This window comes from Chiloscyllium plagiosum, unplaced genomic scaffold (assembly GCF_037043375.1).
Source record: "Chiloscyllium plagiosum isolate Xiang-an unplaced genomic scaffold, Cpla_swu_hap1 HiC_scaffold_3, whole genome shotgun sequence".
Taxonomy (NCBI): Eukaryota; Metazoa; Chordata; class Chondrichthyes; order Orectolobiformes; family Hemiscylliidae; genus Chiloscyllium; species Chiloscyllium plagiosum.
In genome coordinates this window covers 121197775-121218999 of record NW_028270141.1, presented here as the reverse complement: position 1 = coordinate 121218999, position 21225 = coordinate 121197775, and the positions used below count along the sequence as shown (strand labels likewise).

Genomic DNA, 21225 nt, shown 5'->3' with positions numbered 1-21225 from the left:
TGGGCAATTTAGCACGGCCAATTCACCTGGCCTGCACATCTTTGGACTGTGGGAGGAAACCGGAGCACCCGGAGGAAACCCACGCAGACACGGGGAGAATGTGCAAACACCACACAGTCAGTCGCCTGAGGCGGGAATTGAACCCGGGTCTCTGGCGCTGTGAGGCAGCAGTGCTAACCACTGTGCCACCGTGCCGCCCATAACTGAGCTCGACACAGTTCCACCCCAGCCCAGACTCTTCCATCGAGCAAGTAGCAGGTGCTGGGCTGACTCCCCCAGCCTGGATTCTCAGAATAAACTGAGGCTCCAGGTTCACAAGTAGGCCCAAGTGCCTGAAGGAGCAGAAGCATCAGCAAAAGGAATGAATGGAAGATCAGGGCAGCATTTGGAAGAGTGTCAGATCGGGAAGAGGAGGCTTCTCCCGGCCCAACAACAAGGTGGCTTCCTGCAACCTGGTATCGTGTTCTCATCCCAGCATTCTTGTTCCAGAATGCCAGTCTTATTTTTTCTTTTTTTTCCAGAAAACTAAACAGGGAGTGCAAACACCCTGTCCTGGTTATTTTTTTAATGTCAGAATGGCAGTCTTATCCTGGCTGTGTCTTCAGAATCCTCCATTATTCCTTAAAATTAGCTTTCCCTGAGCCCCAGGAGCCATTAGCTGAAATGTGGTGAACTTTGTCTTTAAAAAAAAGGAGAATTATTTTGTGTAACTTCTGTCATTAATATAAGCATCATGGTGTGGCAACTTATAAAACTTTTCACTGTATTTTTCCATGTAAAAGTACACATGATAATAAACTTTTTCTCTACACAATTTTCAGCTAGGCCTTTCCCCAAAAATAAACTTCTCCATCCTTACTACCAAACTGAGTGGCCTTAGCAATCTCCATTTGCCTAATAACAGAGATACTGAAGTGAACGGCACTAGAAAGGAAAATTAGGTAAATACCCACATAAAGGAGAAAGGGAAAGGATCAGGTTGGCGGATGCTTAAATGCCCACTAATTGTGTTGTTAACTGCGTGTCACTGTCAGTCATAGAGATGTACAGCACGGAAAAATAGACCCTTCGGTCCAACCCTTCCATGCCAACCAAATATCCCAACGCAACCTAGTCCCACCTGCCAGCACCCAACATATCCCTCCAAACCCTTCCTATTCATATACCCATCCAGATGCCTTTTAAATGTTGCAATTGTATCAGCCTCCACCACTTCTTCTGCCAGCTCATTCCATACTCACACCACCCTCTGCGTGAAAAAGTTGCCCCTTAGGTCTCAGTGTTGAGAGGTAGAAGAGGAAAGCTGGACGAATAACGTTGGTGTTTAGGGTGATTGTTCCAGGATGTCTCCCCCACCCCCGGATCCCGCCCGGGTGGGTGCCGCTGCTCGAGCGCAGGCTTTGAAAACTCACGCGCTGTCAAACCGTCAACGGTTGCGGCCGGAGCCCCTTCGGCGACGAGAAGAGGCGGCGCCGGCGTCTGATTTATCCGCAGACAGAAGGGAAGCAGCGGGAGAAAGCAAAATAAATCGGTCACAGCGAGAGGAATCTCTCGAACAGAAACTGCGAGTATCCCAAACAATAATTACTCAGGATCTTAATTGATATCCAAAGATCCGGCACAGTCTCTCTCTCGCGTTCTCCGCTCCCCCCTAGTCGAGTCAGCTGATTTACAAGTTAATCCTTTAACGGAATGGAAATTCAAGATCTTCACCTCCAGGAGACTTCCTACCGATAATAATAAGTTGCAACACTACGCACGATGAAAACCGTCAATGTTTTATGGGGAAGTAGCGAAAGCCTGGAATCCGGAATAAACCTTTATGAGGAACTGACGATCTTACCGTTCGCCGAAGAGACAGACTTCTGCCAGGTACGAAACGCGATTTTTAAAAAAATTCACGCAATTTTACGTGAGCAGAATGGGGCATTTAACTCCCTATACGGAGCATAGCTCCCCAATATCATCGGCCCGGTGGAAAGGGCAATCTGAAGTTAACCAATGTGAAAATTACAAAAACAATGATTCGAAATAATAAAGGGAAGCTGTGAATCCGGAAAGCCAGCGCAGAACTACAGTTCCCAGAGAGCACTATGCGCACGCGCCCTAGCCCTTCTCGCAGCCCAGTGCCAGTGTTTCTATAGTTACTGACTCAAAATCACTGCAACACGAACCATGAGACAGGTAATAGTGATCGAGTGATTTAGCAAAATAAAAGTCAACATACGTAAAATGCAATAGTAATCCCACGATATAATTGTAAGATTTATTGTTGCATGAATTGAATGTAAGTTGTAGGTCTTGCGTATTGCATCTGAACGAGTTAATTGTCGCGGAAAGCTGTTAGCAAATTGAAGAGGAAAACATTTGAGTACCTTGGTGAAAACTTAAGTGTTTTCAAAGGATGCTAGCCAAAATGATGGAAGTAAAAGTTGTGAGTGAAATTACAAGGAACATCTTAAGTAGCAAATGTAATTTGGAGTCTTGAGAATCTTATTCCTGTCTTTAAAAGGCAGAGGATGCAAAATATTTATTTTTAAAGCTGGAGTAGATAGTCTTGATTATCAAGGAGATGAAAGCATCTACGGATATGCAGGAACATAGAGTTGAAGGTAAAATCAGATCAACTGTGAACTCTTGAATAGTAGAATGTGCTGGAAAGGCCAAGTGGCCTACTCTTGTTTAAGGTTCATATGTTTGATTGAATTGTGAATTTGCGACAATGTTTTCACCCACATTTTTGATTTTTAAAAATGATTGTTTTACACAGTAGAGCATGGAACCTGGAGAGTTGAAAGGCTATCTGGTCCTTCATGTTTGCTCAGCCATTCATGAAGAACATGGATGAGTTGAACCGAAAGTTCTGTTTCTGTTCTGTACAACTCTGTGACTCTATGATTCTAATTAAGTGATCCTCAAATGCAACCACATGTTTCTGCTCAATGTACATATTCCCTGATTCCCGTAAAAAAACAAAAATATATCAATGTCACACTTTAACATACTCAGTGACAGAACACTTATAGCGGAGATTCACATGGATGATCCCTGGAATGACAGGTCTAACATATGAGGAACGGCTGAGGATACTGGGATTGTATTCGTTGGAGTTTAGAAGATTAAGGGGAGACTTAATAGAGACGTACAAAATAATACATGGCTTGGAAAAGGTGGATGCTAGGAAATTGTTTCAGTTAAACGAGGAGACTAGGACCCGTGGACACAGCCTTAGAATTAGAGGGGGTCATTTCAGAACAGAAATGCGGAGGTATTTCTTCAGCCAGAGAGTGGTGGGCCTGTGGAATTCATTGCCACGGAGTGCAGTGGAAGCCGGGACGCTAAATGTCTTCAAGGCCGAGATTGATAGATTCTTGTTGTCTCGAGGAATTAAGGGCTACGGGGAGAACGCTGGTAAGTGGAGCTGAAATGCGCATCAGCCATGATTGAATGGCGGAGTGGACTTGATGGGCCGAATGGCCTTACTTCCACTCCTATGTCTTATGGTCTTATGGTCTTATAGCAATCTGATTGAGAATTCCGAACAGTCAATTCCTAAGGTTCATAATTGTATGTGTGAAGAAACTGCTCCTAATCTTAGTGCCAAATGTTTCCTTATGTTAAGACTTTCCTTGTGTTCTGGACGTCAGATGGGGAACAACATGTGTTTTGGCAAGATCACCTTTCAATCTTCGAAACTCCAATAGTATCACTCCTGAACACAAAATCAAAATACTGCAGATGCTGAAAGTCTGAAAAAAATTAGAACATGCTAAAATATTCAGCAGGCCAAGAAGTATTTGGTAATATCATTAACATTTTAGGTCCTTTCAACAGTCTGAGGAAAATTTAAAATGGAATAATTTTTTTTTGAGCAAGTGAAAAGAGGAAGGGAAAAGGAAGAGCAGAATGAAAGATCTGCATAGGACAGAGGGCTGAAGGGATTAATTAACCAAAGCTTTCATGATAAAACAAGTGTCTTTACCATAAGAGAGCTCTTTGATCCTATTAATTAATTCACTGTACCTTCAATGCACCCTTTTGAAGGCAAGTTAATTCTTTGGTATGCTTTACATCTTTCATATGGTCCATGTGTTTGTTCAGGACCATTGCACCTACTTGAACTTAATACATCACTGGACTTTACATCGTGTTGACCATACCCTTTACTCATGCAGAACCATTTCTGTGGTTTCTGCACCAAACCTTGTTTCCTGAAGTAAACTATCTCTCGCTTAACGGAGTCTTGTGTTCAACATTGGCATTTGCCAATGGCGATTTACACACCCCAAATCCAGAAAGATCAGATTTAACCTGGTACGGAGTCTTCTCACCATTAGCAAGACTGCTAGAGCTATTCCTGTAATTACATGAGGGATGGACTAATAATCAACTAGGAACTGGGACAGTTTGTTATCCAGTGAAGCTGTTGGTTGTTTCTTCAAGCCTGCCTTCAAAGTTTGGACTGCTCTTTCTGCTAGACCATTGGATGATGGATGGTTTGGAGCCATCCTTATGTGACAAATATTATTCAACTTAATACTCATGTTCTCTACTGGTAAACAATGGCCCGTTATCTGTGACCAACACATCGGGAGACTATGTATCGCAAAAGATGTGTGCAGCTTTTCTGTCATCATCCCAGTGTTTGACAAATGAACTCTGTGCACATCCAGTCATTTTGGGTGGGTGTCCCCAGTGACTAAGCATGAAGTTGCTAATTTCATCAGTTGCTTCAGTATTTGAGACAAACTATCCTCCCAAGGTTATTTGAGGTATACAGCAGGCAATGAACGAATCAGGGTAGCCATTTCCTGCACAGTAGCTGAGATGTGCTCTACAGAAGGATTAAACTTGCACTGTGAGCAAAAGACATGGGCCCTATTTATGAGGTTGCTGATATTGTGAACAACTGAAGATTTTATAACTTGCACATTGAGGAAAGGGAACTCGATTGACTACTCCAATTCAAATTAGATTAGATTAGATTAGATTACAAAATGATAGAATCCATGAAAGCAATAAATTCTTCAGTGCACCTGTTGGTACAGTTATAGCAAATGTATCATCTATGTCTCAGAAAGTGTAGGAGGTTCAAGGACATTCCATCAATGAAGTGCTTCCTGTGGAAACCAACAAAGATGTTAGTGAAAGCTGGATATAGAAGGGATGGCGATCCCATCCGCTTAGACTCACATGTTCTCATGAAAGCTGATAAAAATTGCATGAGTTGCTCAGTTCATAAATTCCATGAGTACAGATTCAGACAATGATAGTGTATCATGTAGAGATGTAAAATACCAAACAGCTAATTGATAAGTATTGGTCCTGCCATTAATATGTTACCACTAACACTTAAAACAGCTATGTGACTTTTTTTGTACAAGCATTAGCAATCATAGAATCACAGAAGTGGTAAGGTACAGACAGAGGCCATCCGACCCATCAAGCTTGCACCAGCTCTTCAAATGATCATCATTGCCAAGTGACAATCTCCTCCTTTTCCCCCATACCCTTGCACATTATTTTTGTTTAAGTAAACATCCAATGCACTCTTGAATGCCTCAATTGAACCTGCCTCCACCACATTTCCAGATGGTATATTCCATATGCTTATGTTGTTGTAGTTGTTCCTGTAGATTTACCCGTTGCACTTTTTAATCTTTGGCTTGCTTTATTATTGTCACATGTACATAGGTACAATGAAACATTTGGTTTTACATGCAGTACAGATAGATGATGCCATACAAAGTGCATAGGCTAATAGAACAGAGCAAAGAATACAATTTTATGGCTGCAGAGAAGGTGCACAAACAGCGAAATCAACACTGAATTTAAAATTTGAGAGGTCCATTCAGCAGTCTAATAACAGTGGGGGAGAAGCTGTTCTTTAATCTGTTGGTATGTGTGTTTAAGCTTTTGTATCTTCTGCCCAACGGAAGAGTTTGAAAGAGATTATAACTGGGGTGGGAGAGGTCTTTGATTATGTTAATTGCCTTTCAAGGCAGCAAAAAGTATAGATAGAGTCAATGGATGGAAAGTTGGCTTGCATGATGGACTGGGCTGTGTTCATAACTCTCTGTAGTTTCTTATGGTCCTGGGAAGAGCATTGCCATACCAAACCATAAATGCATCTGGATAGAATGCTTTCTTTAGTGCATCTATAAAACGCTTAATGGGCATGCCAAATTTCCTTAGCCTCCTGAGGAAGTAGAGGCATTTGTTGTTAAGCGTTTTTGATCGTTGCATCAACATGAGTGGACCAGGACAGATTATTGGTGATCATCACTCCTAGGAACATGATGTGCTCAACCAACTCCGCCTTAGCACTATTAATGTAGATGAAGCATGTCCTCCACCTTGCTTCCTGAAATCAATGATCAGCTCTTTTGCTGATATTGAGGGAGAGATTGTTATTTTTACATCACGCCACCAAGTTGGCTATCTCTTTCCTGTATTCTGTCTCATCATTGTTTGAGATCCGGCTCCATCAGTGAACATGTAAATAGAGTGAGGACAAAATTTGTCATGCGTGTGCAGGGAGTATAGAAAGACGCCAGTGTTAGGGATTGTTGTGGAAGAGGTGTTGTTGCCTATCCTCACTGATCGCAGTCTGTGGATCAGGAAGTCAAGAGTCCAGTTGTGGAGGATAGACCTCTGCGTTTGGACATTAGTTTGATTGGAATTATAGCGTTGAAGGTGGAACTGTAGTCAATACGTAGGAGTTGACATAGGTATCTTTGGTATCCTGATGTTCCAGGGATGAGGGTAGGGCCAGGGAGATGGCATCTGCTGTGGGACCTATCGCAATGGTAGACGAATTTCAAGGAATCACGGCAGACTGGGAGGCTAGAGTTGATATGAGCCAGAACTAACCTCTCGAAGCACCTTATAATTATGGAAGTCAGAGCCACTGGACGATAGTCATTCGAGCACACTGCATGAGTTTTCTCTAGTACCAGGATGATGGTGGCCTTGAAGAAAATGGAAACTTCAGGTTGTGATAAGGAGAAGTTAAAGATATCAGTGAGTACTCCCGCTAGCCATTCCTCACAGATTCTGAGTGCACAGGAGGTGACTCCATCTGGGCCAGCCATTTTCATTAAAGGCCGATCTGACGTCTGCAGTGGTGACTGAGGGAACAGGTATATCCAAGGCTGTCTGGGCAGGTGACACCATTGCACCTGGTTGAACTGAGCATAAATACATTGAGCGTGTCAGAGAGAGATGTATTTTTGTTCGCTATTCTGTTTTGCTTCACTTTGTAGCCCATGATGTCGTGTAGACCTTGCCACAAATGGCTGGTTTCCGCGTGGTTAATTTAGGTCTATAGCTTAGTCTGATATTGCCTCTTGGCGTGTCTAACGGCCTTACCGAGGTCGCATCTGAATTTCCAGTAAAGGTGTCACGTCAGTACCTCAGTAAGCAATGGATCTCCTGGTTCATCCATCTTCAATAAGAATATTTAAACTACAAATTTGAGAGGAATGTATCGGCACTTAACTTTTAGTCAACACACCTGTTAATATATAAATGGTTAACTGATAAATTTTTAATAGTTTGAACATTTCAAACGATAGGTACATCACTAGAATCCAGCTTGTGATATTGGATGTGTAAAAATATATACTCCTTCTTTAGAGGAACTAGAAATCAGGAACTATCTCCTTCCATTTGATATGGGTGAAGGAACAGTAAAATTAAAGCCATGCATGAGAACAAACTCCTCACATAATCAGAGATTATTTAATCTTTTAGTTTAATCTTTATTTAATCAGAGTACATGATCAGAGATTATTTAATATTTAATCTTTTAACAGGTGGTTGATGACGAGGAATCCAGAAAACGTATAAAGAAACCGCTAGTCTTTGCAGATATCCTTGATGAAGATGAAGTCGAGAGAAAAGTTTTGCTGTCAAAACCAACATGTTTCTTAATTGTGGGAAAACCAGTAAGCAATTATAATCTTATTAATGTAGTATTGAGCATCACTTGAAAATATATTTCCACTGCAATAATTTTACTAATGCTTTTTGCTTTAGAAATGGGTGTTACAACAAAGTATTGCAGATATGTATAATCAAGTCATCTGTATTCCAATATTATTCAAGTTACTTATCCAAGGTTTTTAACGATCTAATAACTTGTGTGAATTTAATATTTAGAAATCAACCAATTCTAAAACTAATGAATGATTTTTTATTTGCAGTCTGTTGGGAAAAAAACCTTAGGTAAAAGCTTAGCACAGGCATGGAACTCGGTATTAGTTGAACGTAAGTATGAGATTAAAAATTGCATTGCGATGATATCCTTATTTTTTAAAGTATTTAATGTAACATGTATTTGCGCCTTCTGATTTTAGCTCACCAACTTATACAAGAAAACATGGATGCAAACACAGAAATTGGGAAACAGGTAAAGAAATATTTGCTGGAAAGAAATAGAGAACATTTTTTTAAGAGTAATGTAACTTTTCTTAGAAGGTAAATTGTTCCAAATACATTCTTCATGTGAAGCTGTGATATAATGGCTAAATGAAATTGACTCTCACAGAACCTCAATATTGTTTTAAACAGTAAGGTAAAACTGAAAAATTTATGTTTATTATTTAACCAAAACACTCCTAATGCAAATAGGTATTGACAATTATCAAGATTTTCCAATGAGTGATTCCATTTCATAAATACTATTGTAGAATATGATTTGAGTCAGTTTGTCTTTGCCGACCTATGTCCACAGAGCTCCATCAGTGAGTTAATATCCTACTGTTCTTGCTCCAGACCTCTGTACAGATTGGAGGTGTAGTGGACAGCGAAGAAGGGTACCTCAGATTACAATGTGATCTTGATCAGATGGGCCAATAGGCTGAGAAGTTGCAGATGGAGTTGCAGAGTTCCAGACCTCTGAGTACAGACATTTGTAGTACCAGTACTGTCCTCATCGCAGTGGCCAAAAAAGATGTGGGATCGATTTTAAAAGAAATCCAAATTGCACAGCTTGTGTTTATTTTTAATTTGAAAATTGAATCCAGAGATTTGTCTGCAAAATTGCATTGACATTTGCACCTTTGACAAATTTTCTCAAGTTTTATTTTGCCTGTAACTCCAATAAATATTGTGTTGTGTATCTGCATTTTAACATGCATTCCTTCTTACAAAAATGCACCCCAGAAAACATTCACACTGAATGTATTGAAATCAAATTAAGCATCCTGCAATGCAAGTGTACAAGGCCTGAAGAACTTGATTCAAAATTGGTATATTTTTACAAATATTCCTTTAGTTTCAGGAATGCCTATTTAGGGGTGAGAGCATTTATGAGGAACTGATAATAAACTTGATGTTGGACAAACTCCGCTCTCCAGAGGTTGCTCATAGAGGTGAGTATAACATTAAGTATTTGCATTCATAGAATCATAGAGGAATGCAGCACAGAAACAGCATTTCGTTCAAATCCCTATGTACCTTTCCTATATATTGTACCTATCCAGATGCCTTTCAAATGTTGTAACTATACCAACCTCCACCATCTCTGGCAGCTCGTTCCATAAATGTTCCACTCTCTGAGTGAAAACGTTGCCTCTCAGGTCCCTTTTAAATCTTTGCCCTCTCACCATTGAGTCCAGAAATAATAGTCTTGATTTCAAGAGCACAACCCCAGTAAGTTGTGAGAATACATGTGTGCAATAGAAGTAATTGCAAGATCTGCAAAGTTATCCTTCAGGATTTTAAACATTCTGACTTTCCAAAGTATGAAATGGAAGTTGAAAATTTTCTCCCAAAAAACTGATGAACAGGTAAGATACCTTGACAGCAAAGCTGCATAATCAGGATTCTTTTAACGTTGTTATAACTTGTTTTTCTGCTTTCAGAAATAACTTGTATAAGCATAACCTGAGTATGTTATTTAGATTTTGTAAAATTATTGTCATACAAGTACTACCATGATGTTGTTGTAGGTCTTTACAGCTATATTTTAAATGCTACCTTTTTAAAAAGAAAACTGGAGTTCAAGATTGTTCCAAGGACTACAAAACAGTTTTTTTTATCTCCTGAGGACAAAATTAACTTTTGATTTGATTATGACTGACTGAGGTTTTGGCCAGGGGATAAATAAACTCCCTCGATACCTTCATTTTGTGTTAAGATGCAGATTTGCCTTTTGAGAAATAAAGGTTTACAGCTAGCCAAAACTACAAATAGAGATGCATAACAGACTGTTGTTTTAATTACCACAAGATTTTATTTGGAGCATGGGTCCACATTTAGAGTCATACAGATGTACAGCATGGAAACAGACCTTTCAATCCAACTTGTCTATGTCGACCAGATATCCCAAACCAATCCCACCTGCCAGCACCCAGCCCATATCCCTCCAAACCCTTCCTATTCATATACCCATCCAGATGCCTTTTAACTGTTGCAATTGTACAAATCTCCACTACTCCCTCTGGCAGATCATTCCATACGCGTACCACACTCTGTGTGAAAACGTTGCTCCTTAGGTCTGTTTTTCCCCTATCACCCTAAACCTATGCCCTCTAGTTCTGGACTCCCCCACCCCTGTGAAAAAACTTTGTCTATTTATCCTATCCATGTCCCTCATGATTTTATAAACCTCTATAAGGTCACCCCTCAGCCTCTAACTCTGCAGGGAAAACAGTCCTAGCCTATTCAACCTCTTCCTATTAGCTCAAATCTTCCAACCCTGGAAACATCCTTGTAAATCTTTTCTGAACCCTTTCAAGTTTCACAACATCTTTCCGATAGGAAGGAGACCAGAATTGCAAGCAATATTCCAACAGTGGCCTAACCAATGTCCTGTACAGCCGCACCATGACCTCCCAATTCCTGTACTCAATACTCTGATCAATAAAGGAAAGCATACCAAACGCTTTGTTTCAAGGAGCTATGAACCTGCATTCCAAGGTCTCTTTGTTCAGCAACACTCCCTAGGACCTTACCATTAAGTGTATCAGTCTTGCTAAAGTTTGATTTTCCAAAGTGCGGCACCTCACATTTATGTAAATTAAACTCCATCTGCAACTTCTCAGCCTATTGGCCCATCTGATCAAGATCACATTGTAATCTGAGGTACCCTTCTTCGCTGTCCACTACACCTCCAATTTTGGTGTCATCTGCAAACTTACTAACTATACCTCTTATGCACACATCCAATTCATTTATATAAATGATGAAAAGTAGTGGACCCAGCACCATTCCTTGTGGCACTCCGCTTGTCACAGGCCTCCAGTCTGAAAAACAACCCTCTGCCACCACCCTCTGTTTTCTACCTTTGAGTCAGTTCTGTATCCAAATGGCAAGTTCTCCCTGTATTCCATGAGATCGAACCTTGCTAACCAGTCTCCCATGGTGAATCTTGTTAAATGCCTTACTGAATTCCATATAGATCACATTTGCGCTCATCAATCTTCTTTGTTACTTCTTCAAAAACCTCAGTCAAGTTTGTGAAACATGATTTCCCAAGCACAAAGCCATGGTGACTATCCCTAATCAATCCTTGCCTTTCCTAATACATGTACATCCTGTCCCTCAGGATTCCCTCTAACAACTTGCCCACCATCGACATCAGGCTCACTGGTCTATAGTTCCCAGGCGTGTCCTTACCACCTTTCTTAAACAGTGGCACCACATTAGCCAACCTGCAGTCTTCCGGCACCTCACCCTGTGACTATCGATGATACAAATATCTCAGTAAGAGGCCCAGCAATCACTTCTCTCGCTTCCCACAGAGTTCTAGGGAACACCTGATCAGTTCCTGAGGACTTATCCACTTTTATGTATTTCAAGACATCCAGCACTTCCTTCTCTGTAATATTTTTCAAGATGTCACCATTTATTTCCCTACATTCTATATCTTCCATGTCCTTTTTCACAGTAAATACTGATGCAAAATACTCATTTAGTATCTCCCCTATCTCCTGTGGCTCCACAAAAAGGCCGCCTTGCTGACCTTTGAGGGGCTCTATTCTCTCCCCAGTTACCCTTTTGTCCTTAATGTATTTGTAAAAACTCTTTGGATTCTCCTTAACTCTATTTGCCAAAGCTATATCATTTCTCCTTTTTGCCCTCCTGATTTCTCTCTTAAGTATACTCCTATTGCCTTTATACTCTTCCAAGGATTCACTCGATCTATCCCGTCTACACCTGACATATGCTTCCCTCTTTTTCTTAACCAAACCCTCCATTTCTTTAATCATCCAGCATTTCCTATACCTACCAGCCTTTCCTTTTGCCCTAACAGGAATATACTGTCTCTGGACTCTTGTTATCTCATTTAATGATTAGATTAGATTAGATTTCTGAAGGCTTCCCATTTTCCAGCTGTCCCTTTACCTGCGAACTTTTGCCCCCAGTCAGCTTTTGAAAGTTATAGAGTCATAGAGATGTACAACCTGTCCATGCCAACCAGATATCCCAACTCAATCTAGTCCCAACTGCCAGCACCCAGCCCATATCCCTCCAAACCCCTCCTATTCATATCTGGAAATGTGTTGCTGGAAAAGCGCAGCAGGTCAGGCAGCATCCAGGGAACAAGAGAATCGACGTTTCGGGCATAAGCCCTTCTTCAGGAATGGGGAAAGTTTGTCCAGCAGGCTAAGATAAAAGGTAGGGAGGAGGGACTTGGGGGAGGGGCGTCGGAAATGTGATAGGTGGAAAGAGGTCAAGGTGAGGGTGATAGCTCAGACTGGGGTGGGGGCGGAGAGGTCGGGAAGAAGATCTCAGGTTAGGAAGGCGGTGCTGAATTTGATGGATTTGACTGAGACAGGGTGGGGGGAGGGGAAATGAGGAAACTGGTGAAATCCGAGTTCATCCCTTGTGGTTGGAGGGTTCCTAGCCGGAAGATGAGGCGTTCTTCCTCCAACCGTCGTTTTGTTGTGGTCTGACGATGGAGGAGTCCAAAGACCTGCATATCCTTGGTGGAGTGGGAGGGGGAATTGAAATGTTGAGCTACAGGGTGGTTGGGTTGGTCGGTCCGGGTGTCCCAGAGGTGTTCTCTGAAACGCTCCGCAAGTAGCCGGCCTGTCTCCCCAATATAGAGGAGGCCACATCGGGTGCAGAGGATGCAATAGATGATATGTGTGGAGGTGCAGGTGAATCTGTGGCGGATAAGGAAGTTTCCTTTGGGGCCTTGGAAGGAAGTGAGGGGGGAGGTGTGGGCGCAAGTCTTGCACCTCCTGCGGTTGCAGGGGAAGGTGCCGGGAGTGGAGGTTGGGTTGGTGGGGGGTGTGGATCTGACGAGGGAGTCACGGAGGGAGTGGTCTTTATGGAATGCTGATAGGGGAGGGGAGGGAAATATATCCTTGGTGGTAGGGTCCGTTTGGAGGTAACGGAAATGACGGCGGATGATGCGCTGTACATGGAGATTGGTGGGGTGGTAGGTGAGGACCAGTGGGGTTCTGTCCTGGTGGCGGTTGGAGGGGCGGGGTTCAAGGGCGGAGGAGCGGGAAGTGGAAGAGATGCAGTGGAGGGCATCGTCGACCACGTCGGGGGGGAAATTGCGGTCCTTGAAGAAGGAGGCCATCTGGGTTGTGCGTTTTTGGAACTGGTCCTCCTGGGAGCAGATGCGGCGAAGTCGAAGGAATTGGGAGAATGGGATGGCGTTTTTATAGGGGGCAGGATGGGAGGAGGTGTAGTCCAGGTAGCTGTGGGAGTCGGTCGGTTTGTAGTATTCTATTCATATTCATATACCCATTCAAATGCCTCTTAAATGTTGCAGTTGTACCAGCCTCCACCACTTCCTCTGGCAGCTCATTCCATACTCATACCACCCTCTGCGTGAAAGAGTTGCCCCTTAGCCTCCCTTTCATATCTTTTCCCTCTCACCCTAACCATTGCCCTCCAGTTCTGGACTCCCCCACCCCAGGGAAAAGACTTTGTCTATTTATCCTATCCATGCCCCTCATAATTTTGTAAACCTCTATAAGGTTACCCCTCAGCCTCTGACGCTCCAGGGAAAACAGCCCCAGCCTGTTCAGCCTCTCCCTATAGCTCAGATCCTCCAACCCTGGCAACATCCTTGTAAATCTTTCTGAACCCTTTCAAGTTTCACAATATCTTTCCGATAGGAATGAGATCAGAATTGCATGCAATATTCCAACAGTGGCCTAACCAATGTCCTGTACATGACCTCCCAACTCCTGTACTCATACTCTGACCTATAAAGGAAAGCATACCAAACACCTTCTTTACTGTCCTATCGACCTGCGGCTCTACTTTCAAGGAGCTATGAACCTGCACTCCAAGGTATCTTTGTTCAGCAAAGATACTCCCTCGGACTTTACCATTAGGTGTATAAGTCCTGCTAAGATTTGCTTTCCCAAAATGCATCTCTTTGCATTTATCTGAATTAAACTCCATCTGCCACTTCTCAGCCCATTGGCCCATCTGATCAAGATCCTGATGTAATCTGAGGTAACCTCCTTCGCAGTCCACTACACCTCAAATTCTGGTGTCATCTGCAAACGTATTAACTGTACCTCTTATGCTCGCATCCAAATCATTTATGAAAATGACAAAAGGTAGAGGACCCAGCACCGATCCTTGTGGCACTCCACTGGTCACAGGCCTCCAGTCTGAAAAACAACCCTCCACCATCACCCTCTGTCTTCTACCTTTGAGCCTGTTCTGTATCCAAATGGCTAGTTCTCCCTTTATTCCCCAAGAGCTAATTTTGGTAACCAATCTCCCATGGGGAACCTTGTTGAACGCCTTACTGAAATCCATATAGATCACATTTACCACTATGCCCTCATCAATCCTCTTTGTTACTTCTTCAAAAACCTCAATCAAGTTTGTGAGACATGATTTCCCAAGCACAAAGCCATGTTGACTATTCTTAATCAGTCCTTGCCTTTCCAAATACATGTACGTCCTGTCCCTCAGGATTCCCTCCAACAACTTGCCCACCACCAACATCAGGCTCACTGGTCTATCGTTCCCTGGCATGTCCTTACTACCCTTCTTAAAAGAGTGCCACCACGTTAGCCAACCTCCAGTCTTCTGGCACCTTACCTGTGAATATCAATGACACAAATATCTCAGCAAGAGGCCCAGCAATCACTTCTCTAGCTTCCCACAGAGTTCTAGGGCACATCTGATCAAGTCCTGGGGAAATATTCACTTTTTTGCGTTTCAAAACATCCAGCACTTCTTCCTCTGTAACATGAACATGTTGCAAGGTGTCACCATCTATTTCACTACTTTCTATATCTTCCATATCCTTTTCGACAGTAAATACTGATGCCAAATACTCGTTTAGTATCTCCCCCATTTTCTGCGGCTCCACACAAAGGCCGCCTTGCTGATCTTTGAGGGACCCGACTCATTCCCTAGTTATCCTTTTGTCCTTAATGTATTTGTAAAAACCCTTTGGAATCTCCTTAACTCTATTTGCCAGAGCTATTTCATGTCCCCTTTTTGCCCTCCAGATTTCCCTCTTAAGTATACTCCTACTGCCTTTATATTCTTCTAAGGATTCACTCTATCTATCCTGTGCTTCCTTCTTTTTCTTAACCAAACCCTCAATTTCTTTAGTCATCCAGCATTCCCTATACCTACCAGCCTTTCCTTTCACCCTGACAGGAATATACTTTCTCTAGGATCTTGTTATCTCATTTCTGAAGGCTTCCCATTTTCCAATTGTCTCTTTACTTGCGAACATCTGCCCCCAATCAGCTTTTGAAAGTTCTTGCCCAATATCGTCAAAATTGGTCTTTCTCCAATTTAGAACTTCAACTTTTAGATTTGGCCTATCCTTTTCCATCACTATTTTAAAACGAATAGAATTATGGTCGCTGGCCCCAAGGTGCTCCCTCACTGACACCTCAGTCACCTGCCCTACCTTATTTCCCAAGAGTAGGTCAAGCTTTGCACCTTCTCTAGTAGGTACATCCACATACTGAATCAGAAAATTGTCTTGTACGCACTTAACAAATTCCTCTCAATTTAAACCTTTAACACTATGGCAGTCCCAGTCAATGTTTGCAAAGTTAAAATCCCCTACCATAACCACCCTATTATTCTTCCACATAACTGAGATCTTCTTATAAATTTGTTTCTCAATTTCCCTTGACTATTAGGGAATCTATAATACAATCCCAGTAAGGGGATCATCCCTTTCTTATTTCTCCATTCACCCAAATAACTTCTTTGGATGTATTTCCGGGAATACCCTCCCTCAGTACAGCTGTAATGCTATCCCTTATCAAAAACGCCACTCCCCCTCCTCTCTTGCCTCCCTTTTTGTCCTTCCTGTAGTATTTGTATCCTGGGACATTAAACTGCCAGCCCTGTCCATCCCTGAGCCATGTTTCTGTAATTGCTATGATATCCCAGTCTCATGTTCATAACCATGTCCTGAATTCATCTGCCTTCCCTGTTAGACCTCTTGCATTGAAATAAATGCAGTTTAATTCATCAGTCCTACCTTGTTCTCTGCTTTGTCTCTGCCTGCCCTGACTGTTTGACTCGCCTTTGTTCTCAATTGTACCAGTCTCAATTGTACCACCCTCACCTTACTGGTTTAAATCCTCCTGAGCAGTTCTAGCAAATCTCCCTGCCAGTATATTAGTCCCCTTCCAACTTAGGTGCAGTCCGAACTTCTTGTCCAGGTCACTTCTACCCCAGAAGAGCTTCCAATGATCCAAAAGTGTGAATCCTTCTCCCATTCACCAGCTCCTCAGCCATGCATTCATTTGCTCCATCCTCCTATTCCTGCCCTCACTAGCAGATATTACTACTCTCGAGGACCTCCTTTTTAAATTCCTGCCTAACTCTCTGTAATCTCCCTTCAGAATCTCAACCTTTTCCCTTCCTATGTCGTTGGTTCCAATGTGTACAATGACTTCTTGCTGGTCCCTCTCCCCCTTGAGAACATTCTGCACACTCTCTGAGACATACTTGATCCTGGCACCATAGAAGCAACACACCATTCTGATTTTTCGCTGCTGGCCTCAGAAACGTCAGCCTGTACCTTGGACTAGAGAGTCCCCTAACACAATTGATCTCTTGGAACCTGATGTACCCCTCATTGCATTAGAGCCAGTCTCAAGACCAGAAACTTGACTGTTTGTGCTACATTCCCCTGAGAATCCATCACCCCCTACGTTTTCCAAAACAGCATACTTGTTTGAAATGGGGATAGCAAAAGAAGACTCCTGCACTAACTGCCTATCTCTCTTACCTTTCCTGGAGTTAACCACCTGTTACAAGATAACATTGGTAAGGTGGCCATTTTTGCTGGTAATTAAAAAATATAGCAGGAAATTTCCAATTATTTCCGAACAGAATTCTATTAATGAGAGAGAATAAGCAAAACTATCTGACTGCTACTGTGAAGTAAGCTGTCAAATTGCCTAATCACAGTATCTTGAAAGAGAAAGAAGGATTCTTTCACCTCTAACCTGTTGCATCTTCAAGTTTACCTTAGAAATTTACCTCCGGACTGGTCAACCATTGAAACTGTCATAGCTACTGGGAAATTTCTGCACATCTTCACTTAAACTAAAGTAATAACTGAAAATGAAATATCATATCTGCACCGAAATTGACAGCAAGTTAAATTTCATTTGGATTATTCCTGTTTTATTTTCATCTCGACATGTAGATTTATGTTTATATCGTTGAACAATGTGAATGAGAAATGGTGATTTTATCAATCTTTGGAAAATGGTGTGAGAAATAAAATAACTTTCATTTTAAATATATAAAAGCTTGCTGTTGAGTTATTTAAGCTGACTGAATCAATGTGAGGAAAAGAAAATGCACACAATCTCGGGCAAATAAAAGGAGACACTCAAAGATTATTCATGGTACTATTCATCCGCATTGTATTGAAAAGATTTACAGAGACTGAGACTAATGTTTATGGATGACACAAAGCTAGATGGAATTATCAGCTGTGTGGAGAACACCATCATTTGCAAAAAGATGGAGGACTAGTGATATTTGTTATTTGGTTAATTAGTTAATTGAGTGATTTGGTGGTGTGCTTTTGGAAAAGAAAGATGTGCATTCTTGTGGTTAGTGGTTGTAATTGGGTGATTGGGTTACTGGTTAACTTAGTGAATTTCAGAAATAACAAAAAAAAGAGCTGGTTCATGCAACCATGTTCTTGTCTCCTTAGTGAGAGAATATGTGGAGTCTACCAGTATTCTTAAAGCTTTTAGAAAGAAGTGAGTACGGCGAAGGTTTGAAATATCGTCTCTCCTTCTAGCATGATTTTGGCTTAGTCTCCACCCTTGGTCCTCCCTTGGTTTTTTGTTTGTTTTTGTCATACTATCCCGGATGTATGGAATTTGTACTAATTTGTCAATTGACTGTTGTGATCAATTGATGGTGCATTTTTAAAATAAGACAAAAAGCTGAATTCTTCAGGAGAATTGATAAATTCGTGGTGGATTAATTTTTGAAAAGGAAGCTGAATTCTTGTGTCTATGCCCAAGTGTCCTTGGAGAGAGCATGTTGTGTTTATTAGTATTCTCAGAGCTTTTAGAGATAGGTGGACACTGTGGGATGGGAGAAGGGGGCTGCTAGATTGCACCATCTCCTACTCCAACATTATTTTCATTCAGTCCCCTCTCTTGTTACCTTCCCTTCTTGATGTTTTTGTTGTCACACTGTTGCTGGTGGGCAGTGATTATTGTAATTGGTTAATTAGATGATTGTTTAATGGGTGATGAATTTCTAAAATAAAAAAAAGTGCTGGCTTCTTTTCCTATGGAGAGTTTGCTTCTTGATAGGGAATGGGTCCAGAGTGGAAAGATGGAAATTAATGTTTGTGCTAAACCATAGATTTACAATAAAAACCCTTGCAATTCAACATTTGGACATTGCTTTGTTAAATATGCTGTACCCAAGGGTTTGACTTTGATTTATTGTTGTCATATGATACAGTGAAAAGTATTGTTTTGTGTGCTATACAGGCAGATCATACCATACAACATGCAGCAGAGTAGCAGAACAGTGCAAAGTAATGTTCCTGAAGAAGGGCTTATGCCCGAAACATCGATTCTCCTGCTCCTTGGATGCTGCCTGACCTGCTGCGCTTTTCCAGCAACACATTTTTCAGCAAAATAATGTTATAGCCTCAAAGAAGTTGCGGAGAGAGAGAGATCAACATTAACATTTCAGAGGTCTATTCAAAAGTCTGAAATTAATGGGGAAGAAGCTGTTCTTGAATAGTAGGAAGTATAGATGGTGTCAATAGATGCAAGGGTGATTTGCGTGAACGACTTGGCTGTGTTCACAACTCTCTGTAGTTTCTTGCGGTCTTGGGAAGAGGAGTTGCCATTCCATGCTGTGATGCATCTAGACAGGATGCTTTCTATTGTGCATCAATAAAAATTGCTAAGATTTTTTATGCGATGGCGAATTTCCTTAGCCTCCTGCAAAAATCGAGATGTTGTTGTGCTTTCTTGACCATCGCGTCAATATGGGTGGACCAGGACAGTTTTCACTGTCATTCAGTACATTCAGGACTGGGGTAAATAGACTTTAGCTTCCAAGGATTATAGGGAGCAACAGGAATGTTTGTATTAAAGATAATCAGCCATCGTGTATTAAATAGTAACTGAAATTGAGCAGGTCTATTGCCTACTCCTGTTCCTATTTCTTATGTCATTAAGTGCTAATTAACAATACTTCTCTTTTTAGGTTATGTTTTATGTGAATTTCCTTGCCTTTCCGAGAACTACTTGAAGATTCCAGAACAAATACAACTCATAAAAAGTATAGATCTAAAGCCTGACTTTATCATTAATATCAAGGTAAAACAACTCCTACTTTATTAAATTAATCTATTGAGCAAAGTAATCCATTACATTTGTCATGGCCAAATCAGGACAGGTGAACAAACTTCTCTCTCCACTCCAATCCTGATCTTATATAATAGAGTTTGTACTTAAATGATATTGCTAATTTAGCACTTCACTGTGTATAACTGGTATAAGAAATAAGTTGTCCAGATTCTGTACATTAAAGTGGGAAGGCAACGGCCTAGTGGACTGTTAATCCAGAGACCCTAGTAATGACCTGGGTACCTAGATTTGAATCCTGACATTGCAGATGGTGAAATATGAATTCACTAGCAAAAATCTGGAATTAATAGTCTAATGGTGACCATGAATCTATTGCAGATTGTCAGAAAAACATATCTGGTACACTAATGTCCTTGAGGGAAGAAAACTACCATCCTTACCTAATCTGGCCTACATGCGGGTGACTCTTAATCCTCTGGGCAATTAGGGATGAGCGATAAATGGTGGCCTAGCAATCACACCCTCATTCCGTGAATGAGTTAAAAAAAGTTAATAGTTTTTCTTCTGAAACTCACTCGAGCAAAGATGCAGAAATTATTAACAACATGTTTAAAACATACAAATATATCCAAAAACCTACTAATGCAAAAAAAATGCATACAGCTTCCCAGAATTCAAAAACATTAGAAATTTGCAGAGTATCAAATCTTGTAACTTGGTGAAGTAAAATATATAGTCAGGAAAAAGACGTTTCACAGATTATCAAGAATCTTATTTACAGTTGAAGGATCAATTTACATAATAGTTATTGTTTCTAACTGAACAGTCATGGCTGATTGATTGCTGAAGTGTAGGCGGGAATGTGAAGTTAAGACCACAATCAGATCAGCCATTCACTTACAGCAGAGCAATCTCAAGGGATGAAATTATCTATTCCAGCTCCTAATTTATAAAATTTGTATGTTCCCTGTAGACAGTGGTGTTCATTCATTGTCGTCCCTTCAAAAACTCTCACCTTGCAACAATAAAGTATTCTGATGGATGTTTAATTTTCAAATCCTGAAGATTTCAGAAGGGGGAGGTAGTTTCTGTTGTATCTGTTAGAGACAAGAAAATCTGCAGATGTTGGAATCCAAAGTAGACAAGCAAAAGGCTGGAAGAACACAACAAGCCAGGCAGTATCAGGAGGTGGAGAAGTGGACTTTTCGAGTATAGCCCTCCTTCAGGACTGGAGGTGGGAGTAAGGAGAGCTGCGATGAAGAGAGGGGGTGAAAGGATAATGGGTGGGGAGAGGGGTGGAGTGATGAGGAAGTGATAGGTAAATCCAAGTGGTGGGCATGACCAGGTTGGTTGATGGGAGGAGTCAATCTGGTTGTTATCTGGAAGGAGGGGTCACTCGGAGGGATGGAAGGGAGGAGGCAGGGCTGGAAAGGAGGTCGGGGAATGG

General features: G+C 41.5%; 2 protein-coding genes across 8 annotated transcripts in view; one reads left to right on the top strand and one right to left on the bottom strand.

Moving 5' to 3' along the window:
* The window catches only part of fig4a (FIG4 phosphoinositide 5-phosphatase a), a 106772-nt gene extending 104746 nt beyond the window's left edge, over positions 1-2026 (bottom strand). Inside the window, exon 1 of one of the 5 annotated variants that reach the window (XM_043687117.2) lies at positions 1844-2026. The gene's annotated coding sequence lies outside the window, so the exon portion shown is untranslated. Of the gene's footprint in view, positions 1-1241; positions 1382-1412; positions 1752-1843 lie in introns of those variants that run through there. The other 4 variants (XM_043687118.2, XM_087983072.1, XM_043687116.2 and 1 more) reach the window with 4 other exon arrangements.
* ak9 (adenylate kinase 9) overlaps positions 1735-21225 on the top strand; it is a 274249-nt gene continuing 254758 nt past the window's right edge. For all 3 annotated transcript variants that reach the window (XM_087983041.1, XM_087983046.1, XM_087983034.1), the window contains exons 1-6: positions 1735-1872; positions 7818-7949; positions 8208-8271; positions 8361-8413; positions 9281-9377; positions 19675-19787. In XM_087983041.1, coding sequence (XP_087839167.1) covers positions 1762-1872; positions 7818-7949; positions 8208-8271; positions 8361-8413; positions 9281-9377; positions 19675-19787 — 570 coding nt within the window. In that variant the 5' untranslated portion in view covers positions 1735-1761. The remainder of the gene's footprint in view (positions 1873-7817; positions 7950-8207; positions 8272-8360; positions 8414-9280; positions 9378-19674; positions 19788-21225) is intronic.